Source organism: Phyllobates terribilis, unplaced genomic scaffold (genome assembly GCF_046119375.1).
Source record: "Phyllobates terribilis strain yellow unplaced genomic scaffold, ASM4611937v1 Scaffold_1__5_contigs__length_1240528914, whole genome shotgun sequence".
NCBI lineage: Eukaryota > Metazoa > Chordata > Amphibia > Anura > Dendrobatidae > Phyllobates > Phyllobates terribilis.
Window position 1 is genome coordinate 482,575,390 of NW_027362761.1, and position 12,047 is coordinate 482,587,436.

At 43.6% G+C, this 12,047-nt stretch overlaps 1 protein-coding gene across 1 annotated transcript in view; it reads left to right on the forward strand.

Annotated features, from left to right (window-relative positions):
- Positions 1-11,731, forward strand: part of BDP1 (BDP1 general transcription factor IIIB subunit) — a 100,644-nt gene extending 88,913 nt beyond the window's left edge. The window contains exon 44 of the mRNA XM_073679580.1: positions 452-11,731. Coding sequence (XP_073535681.1) covers positions 452-577 — 126 coding nt within the window. The 3' untranslated portion in view covers positions 578-11,731. The remainder of the gene's footprint in view (positions 1-451) is intronic.
- The last annotated feature ends 316 nt before the right edge of the window (positions 11,732-12,047 follow it).

Sequence of the window (12,047 nt, forward strand, 5' to 3'; positions counted from 1 at the left end):
AATGCAGAGTCGGGACATGAGAGGGAGGAGATTGAGGCCAATGATGAGTGCAACCTTTTTATAAATTTCTGGGTGTTAATGGCGCGTAAATTTCTATAAGTGTGGACGGTGGGAGTGTCTTGAGTAGAGTCACAGTTCTTGACAGAGAATGAAAGAAGATTATGGTCAGAGAGTGGAAGGGGAGAGTTAGTAAAGTCATGTACTGAGCAAAGCCGGGAGAAGATCAGGTCCAATGTGTTCCCGTCCTCATGTGTAGGAGAATTAGCAAGCTGTGAAAGGCCGAAGGAGGAGGTTAGTGATAAAAGATGCGTGGCAGATGGGGAAAGAGAAGATTATAAATGCCACAGGACAGCTGGTGGGGAGGGAATTTGTTGCCGATTGTAGTATATTGTCCATTACAGATTTTGCATTGGGCTCCAGACTAAATCTTGTGTCTTTGTTCATGTTCCAGATTTCTGACAATCAAAATACAGAACTACAAAGTCCATCCAAATCTCATGACCTGGCTACTGAAGAAGAAGCTGCTCCGGTGTCTGAATATTTCTTTAGCGATATTTTCATGGAGGTTGATGATTGACGCCATCTGACCGTTATTGGCTTCATACATTGTCAAGCACAGTGCGCTGGATGTCCTATGTATGTTACTGGGATTACATATGATGCGTGTATTATTCATTCTACAATGCCTTTTTATGTTTGTATGTATGTATATCTGTTGTGTACAGTCACATCTTATCAAATACCTCTATTTATTTATTTAAAGTTAATTTATTGGCTCATTTTGGGCTGTAGGCCGCTACATGTTGCTGTGCAATGCATTTCTTTAGCACCATACATGTATTGTTGGGGCGCCCCTCTTCAGGCTGTACCCCTTGTTGGCAAACTTATCAGGATCCAATTTGCATTTATGCGCCTAATGGAGCTGTCATTGCCGATCCGCCCTGCCACTTTATTTGTCTGTAGTACAGCAGAGTACAGCGCTCACGTCTGTCAGCCGCATAGATACTGGAGTGGCCGGACATATGCTGAGCCAGCTGAAATCTGTCACCAAGTTTTTGCTACCCCAGCATGATGTGGGGCAGAGACCCTGATTCCAGCGATATGTCACTTACTTTACTGGGTGTAATTTTGAATAAAAACTTTTTTTATCTGATACAGATCTATCAGTTCTCTGAATGCTGAGCTCTATATAACCCTGTCCACACCGATTGGCAGCTTTCTGTGTACACTCTGCATAGGCAGAAAGCTGCCAATCTGTGATGAGGGTGTGGTTAGACTACATGGCAGCAGGCTTATTAGTCCTCTAGCGATGATTTCCTGTTGATTAAAAGTCTTAATTACTTACCGGTAACTGGATTTTTCGGCAACCCATGACAGCACCACGACGGTGGATCTGCCCACCGAGGACAGGAAATATACAGGCTAAAAGGGTGGCACCTCTCTCCTGCCTCAGTTGGTTTACAGAGCATGAGAGGACTGCCAAGGTTATAACAACATAAAAACAACAACTTTAACATACACCACATGACACCCCTGAATGTGAGACTATAATAGACTAAAAAAGGGGGGGTGCTCCCACAAACGTGAAGGGAGGGAATATAAGGGTGCTCTCGTGGGTTCCGAAAAGTCCCATTACCGGTAAGTAACTAAGACTTTATTCGATCACCCATGATAGCACCACGAGAGAATTGCACAGATTGAATATTCTGGGGAGGGACCAGAGCCTGGAGCACCCTTCTCACAAGGGTGAAATCAATAGAGACACCCATATCTAGTCTATAGTGCCTGTAAAAAGTAGAGGGAGAGGACCAGGTAGCGGCCTTACATATCTCATCTATGGAGACATCCGTCTTCTCCGCCCAGGAGGTCGCCACAGCCCGAGTGGAATTGGCTCTGACCTTCCGGCATTTCCTCATCGCTTGATGATTAGGCGACAGCGATGGCATCCCTTATCCATCTAGCAGTAGTGGGTTTCGAGGCCATACACCCTTTCCTAACACTCTGGTGACACACAAAAAGGGACCTATCTTTCCTGCAATCTTTAGTGACCGAAAGATACTTGATTATGCATATCCTAACTTCTAACGTGTGTAACTTTTCCTCCTTTTGGATTTTTTGGATTGGAACAGAAGGAGGGCAAAACTACCTCCTGAGTCCTATGAAAGCGGGTTGCTACCTTAGGGAGATAGGCCGGGTCCGGTTTAAAGATCACTCTGTCATCTACTATTGTCCGTAGACAGGGATTGGATGTCACAAACTCTTCTGGCTGAAGTTAACGCAAGCAGAAGGGCTGTTTTAGGGGAAATGATTTTAAGGGTTGCTGAATCTAAGGGTTTAAATGGCGGGTTGAACAATGCTGTCAAGACCAAGTTCAAGTCCCATGGCATCAGATTAGCTTTAACAATAGGTCTAGATCTAAAGTATGCCTTAATTAACCGCGAGACCCAGTAATTTCCTGCCAAATGGCAGCTAAACAAAGCCCCGAGTGCTGACACCTGAACCTTTAGGGTGCTGATGGATAACCCCAATTCAAGGCCTTTCTGTAGGAACTCTAAGATTTTACCTATACGTGCCCCATCCTCAACTTTGGCTCCTTAAAAGGCCAGAAACTTCTTCTAGGTTCTCACATATATACGTGCAGTGATTACTTTTCTGCTATGTAAAAAGGTGTCTGAGGTTCGATGAAAACCTCTTCTTTTTAACAATGCCCTCTCAAGTTCCACGCTGTCAGGTGTAGATCGGGTGCTTGAGGATGGATTATTGGCCCTTGTGAGAGGAGATCCGGAATCTCTGGTAGAATCCACAGGTCTAAAACTGACATCTACCTCAGGCAAGAGAACCAAGGCCTCTTGGGCCAGAAGGGGGCTACCAGCACGACCCGCGCTTTGTCTGCCCCGATCTTTCTAATGACTACCGGAAGTAGAGACACGGGAGGAAAGGCATAAGCCAGACTGAATCTGGAACAGAAAACTTTCACCCTCCGGTTCTGCCTTTTGGCGAACAGATCCACCACTGGAAGACCTCATTTCTGAACTATCTGAGAAAAGACCTCTTGTTTTAACATCCATTCTCCTTCTCTTAATGTATTGCGGCTCAAGAAGTCTGCCTTGGTATTTTCCTTTCCCTTTATGTGTAAGTCAGCAAGGGAGAGGAGATGACTTTCTGCCTTTTGCAACAAACAATCTAAAACCTTCATCAGAGTTTTTGACCTGGTTCCCCCTTGGTGGTTTATGTACGCAACGGATACGCAGTTGTCCGACAGAACCGTGACGTTTTGGCCCTGTAAGGATGCAAGGAACCCGCTTACCGCTCGTTCCACTGCCAATAATTCCTTAACATTAGAGAACAAATTCTCATCCCTTGTCCAAACTCCCTGGATTACTTCTCCACCTAGATGTGCCCCCCATCCCGTGGGACTCGCATCTGTCGTTATTACATATGTCTGATTTAACACCCAGGGGACTCTCCTGGACAGGTTCTGACTTTCCATCCACCACCGAAGGAATTGTCGAGCGAGGGGATAATGTCATTCTACCCTCTAGCTACTCCTTGAGGATTGATTCATTATACAGTACATCCCATTGCAGAGCCCTAGAATGGAACTGTGCCCATAAAACTGCTGGGAAGCATGATGGTAAAGTACCCAATAAGGACATTGCCCTTCTGAAAGACATAGAGGGGGCTCCTATAGCTTCCTTCACCTGGAGTTGAATCTTTATAATTTTTGAGCCTGGGAGGCGAGATTCTTACATTTTGGAATCAAGTGTGACTGCAAAAAAGTTCTGGGCTTTCATGGGCACTGGTCTGGATTTCTGTAGATTTAATAACCAACCTAGGTTCCTCAAGGTGGACATTACTTCTTCCAAGTGTTCTTTACATTGGTGGAAGGAGTTCCCTACTATCAGGGAATCATCCAGATAAGGGATGATAAGAACATCTCTTTCTCGGAGATAGGCCATAGCTTCAGACACTACCTTAGTGAACACTCTAGGTGCTATAGCTAGTCCAAAAGGGAAGGGACATGTATTGAAAATGCCTAATCACACCCTCCAAATTTACCGCCACCCTGAGGTATTTTTGATAATCCGCATGAATGGGTACGTGGTAGTACACATCTTTAAGATCCAAGACCGCCATGTAACTATCAGGAAAGAGTTACTTTATTGCTGGATTCATAGATTCCATCTTAAACGTTAAAATTTAGATACCTATTCAAGGACTTCAGATTAATAATGGCTCTGAAGGAGCCATCCGGTTTAGGTACCAAAAAGAGAGGGGAGTAAAACCCCTTTGTTCCTTCTGCCTCTGGGACTTCTAGCAGGACGAATTTCTGGATCAAGTCCCGGACTTCCGACTGCAAAGCTAGCTGCTGTTTCGGGTAGGAATGAGAGGGGGTCACCATAGATCTTCCCCGAGGGATTGATCGAAATTCCAATCTCAGACCTGATTTAACCAGGTTGAGGATCCAGCTACTAGCTGAAATACGTTCCCAGGCTGGAAAAAAGGAGGAAAGCCTTCCCCCTACCTGGGCTAGGCATCATTGTCCTGATTTTCGGGCCCCCTGTGAAAAGGATCCGAACAACAGTCCTCTACCTTTTTTGTTCTGCAGTCTACATACTTATCCTGATCTTTTGCCTGTCTTTTGTGGACAAACTTCCTTTTCCGGAATGACCGCCTATAGGTAGGCATTCATACCGAAGGGAACCCTTTCTTTGCCTCCCCCCGCCTTCTTGAGTATTTCATCCATAGCCAGACCAAAGAGATGCTCTCCTTTACAAAGGATGGAACATAGCCTTGTTCTGGCTTGGATGTCTCCCAGCCAACACTTCAGCAATAAGGCTCGACGAACAGCATTAGACAGGGCGGCCGACTTTGCCACCAATCTCAGAGTCTGCTAATGCATCGGCCAGGAAGGCTGCTGCGCCCTGTATTAGAGGAATGATGGACAGGATTTCCTTCCTTGACACCCTATGCTTCAATTGAGACTCCAAATGTTCTAACCAGATCATCAGGGATCTGGATGTGCAAGTTGCTGCCACTGCTGGTTTTAAGGCTTCCACCGAGGTTTCCCAGGTACCTTTGAGAGAGGCATCTGCCCTCCTATCAAGCGGGTCTCTCAGTGCCCCCATGTCATCGAAGGGCAGAGAGGATCTTCTGGAAGCCTTCGTTATAACGAAGTCCAGTTTAGGGGCCTTGTTCCAAGAAGAAGAAGGCAAATCTTCAAAGGGGTACTTCCTTATAAATGAAGGTGGAAGGGAACCTTTCCTTTCTGGTCTCTTTCATTCTTTTTGTATTAACCGCTGGATCTTATTTAAAGGGAAACATCTCTTTTTTTGGATCTAGTCCCTGGAACATTTAATCCTGAACAGACTTCTCCACCCTAGTGTCCACAATACCCATGGTATAACAATACCCTTGAGCAGTGCATCAACCTCCTTCCGGGGAAAACAATGTCGACCAGAGTCACTATCTAAAGACGATGCTAACGGGGAGAGATCATCTGAGCTATCCGCACGAACAGATACAGAGGAGTTCTTGGACACAGGAGAGATCGCCGCATCCCGCCCCCCCTTCTGCTTCTATTTCCTAGAGAGGGCTTTGCCTATCTCATCTTTAATAAGGGACCTCAATCCTGAAGAGAAGTTAAAGGTTTCCTCTGCTACTGTCTGATCAATGCATGATTGACAGAGCTTTTTAGGGTAAGAGTATGGCAAAAGGGTTCTACGCAAGGCACATTCCTTGTTTGGATTTGGAAACACACTTCTTCCCCTGAAAGAATTAACACGAAAAAAAGAACTCCATTACCAAGAGAACTTTCACAAAGATTACTTACCCCTTGCTCAATGGAACGGTACCGGGTTTGGTGAAGGACCTTTCTCAGCAGGGGGGTCCTCCCTAGAGGCTGCAGAATCATTCCTCCTACTAGAGCTTCTTGTAGACCCACGCTTCTCTGTGGTACGGCTGCTCCCTCCACTACCATGAGGGCGACGCCAAACCACCTGCTTTTGGGGCTCCCCATGCAGTATCTGATGCTGCTGCTGCTCGCAATCTTTCTCCATCATGTAAGACACTGATGAGCTGGGAAGCACCGTAGCAGTGGCGACAGCTGTTTCTACACTGACCACTGCTCCGGTAATCCTGATTTCCGGGTCACATGACCCCCTGTGTGGCTTTCGCCTCCATTCCAAGATTCCCCCTCCCTTCTGTGGCGGGGAATGCCTCCCCGCAGAGATCCATAGTGCAGCCCTGGTGTGTCAGCCCTACGGGCACGTAACCAGTCGCGACTCCGGCGCTTCCTGATGACGTCAAAGGCCGCGCCCCCGGCCGTGTCATCCAGTACTTCCGCTCCAGCGTACTGTGGGGAGATTTCCGAACCTGCAGGCACATGCAGCGCCTGCCGTCCGAGCCATGCCAGAGCGGCACATCACTAGGCAGGGAACTCCGCTCACTTCGCCACCGCACACGGAGCAGGCCCCCTTGAGCCCACCATGGCGCTTCCAGGGACCCTGTGCAGGCCGAGGCAGAGAAGGCATCCCTGCCAGAACCAGCCGGCCAGGCCTGGGGCCGGAAAATCTTCTATCTTCAACGCAGGTAAGCCTGCACAGGTTTCCCCATCAAAGACAGGGAACCAAACTGAGGCAGGAGAGAGGTGCTGCCCTTTTAGCTTCTAGGTTTCCTGTCCTTGGTAGGTGGATCCCCTCTCTCGTGGTGCTGTCATGGGTGATCAAATAGGGATTTTATAAAATATGACAGCAAGCAGCATAGTAAGTAACTCATCGCTGGAATCAGGGTCTCTGCCCCTACTTTATGCTATTTTCAAATTAGGTAGCAAAAACCTGGTGACAGATTCTCTTTCACTGAAAAACATGCTTATGACCTCTGTTCTGGTGATTGGTAGAGGTCCCAGTGATCAGACATTGCACGCAGAGATCTTCAAAGCTGTCATTTAAAGGGGTCTTCCATTATCAGTATATTTAAGCCCGATCTTTTGAATAGATTATCAATATCAGATCGGTAGTGATCTGATACCCGGCACATTCACAAACCAGCTGTTAACCATTTATGGAGCGGGACCCCATGCTGTTTAGTGGCCACTGCAGGAACAGCAGCTCAGTTTCTATTATTAACGCTTTCTTTTCCAATAGGTAGAATTCTGCCCTGGTCATGTGATGCACATACAGATTCACGGCTCGATGTAAGAGAGCTCCGATAACTGTTCTGCTGATTGCAGTATCACATGAGCAGGACAGATTTGTCTCCTGGAAGTTAAAGGGGTATTCTCATCACCAAGATCCTATCCCAATATGTAGTAGGTGTAATAACAATAATATTAGCAAATGCCTCCAATTAGAAATGTAGTATAGTTTTTCTGATTCGCCATGCCTCTTTCCTCATGTGCAGGCATTGCAGGACCTAAGGTATCCATGGTTACGACCACTAGCTACTAGCTAGCTGTCACTATATCAGTGGTCATAACCATGGATAGCGAAGATACCCCTGGGATAGGATCTTGGAGATGGGAATAGCTCTTTAACAATAAAATTTCATATAAGACTGGAAGCAGAGATGTCAAAACTAGGAGGAATTGTAGATTGCTTCATTATATTGGGAATAAGCAGATTTATTTATTTTTTCTGAAATTGAAATTGTCCTTTAAGAAAATGGATGGGGCTTATACTGAAGCAGAAACCTAAATCTTACATAAAATGAGAATAAAATGAGCAAATTGTTTTCCATGTAATGTATCTACAATCTGCTGCTCTTCATGACGCATTGAGCGAAATGTTTCAACAGGTATTAAGGTGCCATATTTAGCAAAATAATTTCAGAGATTCTGGAAAAGATGAAGTGATGTGGGGGGGGGGCACAGAAAGCGCCATCTAAGTGTGTATAGGTTCTGAAAAGATGAACACTTATTTATCACACTCGCCTGTACAGGTTGTGCAATATAGGCACAACTCTAAATGTCATTTAGATACCACAGGGGTTCGTTCACCAGTAGACCGCGTAAGTATTCCTTTCCAAACAATTCCTTGGCACGTGGGGATATAGCGAGAATAGGAGTTCTGGCAGGTGCTTCCGTTTCAGAGGGAGTCCCTGAAGTGAGTCATGCTATGCTGGGCGGCCATTTTAGATCGAGTCGTTATGCCCATAGTGAGCTCAGGATCTTCTGGTGACTGAAGAAGACGATCTCTTCTGTTCGATGGATCTGCTGGAGGTGGAGAAGACCCTGGCTTCTAATCGCTAGCTCCTACAATCTGCTCCTGACACGATCGATGCTCCATGCTCTCTGCTGATGCTCGTGCCCTTTTTAAATGGTTTTCAAAGAATGGCACTTATCACCTTTCCACAGGATAGTTGATAAATAATTGATCACTAGGACCCCCATCAATCACTAAAACGAGGCAGTTGAAATCTATTATCATGTTGGTGGCACGTCTGCTACTTTCTTCTTTGTCCATAAGAATCACTGAGATGGCCAAACACAGCTTCATTCCTGGGAAAAGCTCTTCAAAGAGAACCTGTCAGCAGCATATTACTAAGTAAAGTACACACATGGCCATATTGGCGCTGTCATACTGATTAAAATGATACCTCAGGTGAAGAAATCCATTTTGTAGATTTTCTATCAGGGCGGGCCTGTGGGTAGGGTCTTCATCTTTGTCTGGTCCCCTCTGCTGTGTCTGGGTGGCTATTTTCTTCTAATTTACCCTCCTAGCCACAGGCAGCACTTGTGCAGATTTAGCTCTTGGAAGTCTTCAGGAAAATGGCTCCAGTGCATGCGTAGATTGCTCAGTGCCATCAGCAGCATTTTACTGAGTCCTCAAAGACTAAATTAGCTTGTATTAATTTATTACCATGTTTCGTAATCCGGGAATGACATGAGAGTGTGACGTGAGGATTCACTTCATGATAAAGCTCTCGGCTGTTCTACTTGAGCCTGTACAAAGTGCACTTGAAGGAAAATTGCTCTGCTTTGTTGGAGCAGCGGCTCCTAATGTAGTGTGTGTAGCATATCATCGGGGAACGAGGGTCTTCTTTACTTAAATATCACATGAGCATTTTTTAATCTGATCTAGGTTCAAGGTTCTGTACTGATGATATATTTTTATAGTGGGTGGAAATTGTGTTTTCTTAGATTTATTCCCATCTGAAAAGATGAGTTTAATTGGAAAGTGATTGTGAAAGCAATCAACTTTTATATTTTCTTTTTATTAAAATTGTGCACCAATCTTCAGATACATAGTGTTTAGTTGTTTTTTTTTTTATTATTGTTTACAGTTTTTTGCTGAGGTTACCGGACACTACTTTTCTCTAGCAGCGGTAGCCGAACACGTACAGCGCTTTCAAGCTCTTTACTAGAGAACTTGTAAATGCTACTCTGACACTGGAGCACATTGTTGGCTCCTGATCCGGGCTCTTCTGATGCCGCACAGTTCAGGCCAATGTTATCCAAAACTGCTGGTCCAAATGATCATTCAATCAGGAGTGCTAGTTTTTCAGCATGCTGAGAAGTGGGGAAGGGTTGTGATGCTGAAGATGATCGGACAGCCCCTTTAAGTCCAGATGTGGATGATTCGCAGCACATATATTGGTATAATACATGTGGATGGGATTTTGCAAATATAGCTGCAATTTTAAAAAAAAAAATCATGCTTCATTTTTTTTTATCTGGAACTTGCTCATTCTGTTGCAGGAATGCCACTGTTTTTCCATATACAATTTTACCCACAGCATAATCAGTTCTGATATGGTAATATTCCTGCATGTTCGGGCATGCCTGTATACAAAGCTCCAAATTCCCTGTAAAGATTTAATTCAAAGATCCGTTTTTTTTTTCTTGTATTAAAAAAATAATAAAAATGGACATCTGAAAAAAACAAAAATGACCCGCTCAATCCCACACTGCACCATCACTGCTGGCACTCCTATGGTGTCATTGTTGACATTGCCGCCGACCACTGACCGGCGGTTATACTTCCATGTATGACTCCTATCAGGCCAGCAGCAGCAATCACATGAATTATGTACGTGACGTCATCACTACAGCGTTCCTAGAGCCGTAGGGTTGTAGGAATGTTTTTGTTGTCATGAATTCGGCCTTTAGTCAATTTTTTTTTTTTTTTTTTTATATCGCAGTCATTTCCCATAAATATAATGCGATATTCACACATCAGTCTCCATTTTTACATCCATTCATATTTGACCGTTTTTCTCTGGTGTCATCCTCTTTATATACATTTTGTGTGGATTTGTTTTCTAATCCTTTTTGAAAAATTGTAGCTGGTAGATTGCATGTATGGCTCAATGAAACTCTATGGGTCCGTATAAGAAAATGAACAAAACATGGACATGTACAACGGATGTGTGAATGCGGCTTTAGTCTGTGCAGGCGAGTTGGAGCGCTCTGTATTTTAAAAAATTTATCCTCTTAGAATTTGGAAATGAAAAACAATATGGTGGTGGAAGGAAAGTTACGTTTACCCTTAAAAAGTAACCGTCGATTTACGTTCATAAATCAATAGTACTCATGAAAATAAGCAGCTTTTGTAATGTATCTTCTTTCTCCAGATCTGATCTTTCACTCTCCGTTCATGAGTAATTTCTATGTTTAGTGAAGAAAGATTTTCTTATTACTGAGTTATAGATGACAGTTGGTGCTTTTGATATTCTATGTAGAGGGAGGAGCTAGAGGCCGACAGACATTCTGCTGCAGCTTCTCCTGAAACAATAGTAAGGGTATGTGCACACGTTGAGTATTTTGTGTGCAGAAATTTCGGCATCTCTTGGCAGGAAAACGCTGCCTCAAAAACGTTGCTTTTTTGTCTAGAGAATTGAGATGCTGCAGATTATTTTCTGCACCAAATCTGCAAGTCAAAAATGCTCAACGTGTGCATAACACTTCTGGTTTCTCGTCCACTTTGCTGGCATCAGGCTTGCTTCAGGTTTTGTTAACAAATCAGAGCAGAAAAAAAAAAACGCAACGTGTGCACATAGCCTTACAGTTCTCCATAGAACTTTGAGCATCACCTGTCATCTCCGATCTCAATAATGGGAAAATCTGTATTCATTTGTTCAATGAAGACAGATTTTATTCATGAATTGGGAATTTTGGGAAGGAATGATCAGTCCAGGAGGAGAAAGAAGCTGGTTTCTCTAAGAAGACATATTACAAGTTTTCTTATTTTCACAAGTACTATTGATTTGTGCAATAAATTAAAATAACGGTAAGACTTTAAGCTATGCTCTTTGGGATTGACCTAATTATATGCATTTTATGTTTGCTTTTTTTTTTTTTAATAAAGTACAAAATGTGGATGTGAAATCTAGTTGTGGGAATTAGCCCTCTCATGTAATAGAAAAATCATCTCACCTTCTCACTAGTGGGGGTCAGACTGCTGGATGCCGTGGATATAGAATATATATTTTTTTATGGAGGGCTTTATAGTGTGGCATACTTGTGTGGTGTATATGCTTTCTGACCAGGTTCTTTGCTCCATTTATTTATGACATTGACTCCTCAGTTTGTTTCTAAATCTTCGTTCGATCTGTGAAACCTGCTTGAAAAATACATTTGTATCTTTTATTTGTATATTTTATTTTTTTTCTCTTCAGTTTTCCTCAAATTTCTGTAATTTTGAGACTCAATTAGACTTTATTTGGAAATCTGTAACCATGTATAAATGTACAATATGTAAAAAAAAAATAAACTAGTGAAGTTTTTAACCTTCTTTTTCTGTTTTTCTTCCAGATACATTCTCTCATAAATACCGTTTTTGCCCGTCAGAATTTTGCATCTGAATTTATAAGCCAGAGCTGGGGGTGGAGGGTAAAAATCTTTCCTTGATGCTTTTTCACTCCTAATTTTGTATTAGAAATTGTGATGCAAAATACTGACCAAAATGCTAAATATCAGAGGCAGAGTGTTCAGTTTGGATAGTCTGCTCATGTAGGTCATTGTTACACGCACGCCACCTAAGTTCAGATAGGGGCGAGACTAGTTACATGAATTCTTTGGAATCCTGGGGGAACCGTTACTCAGGGCG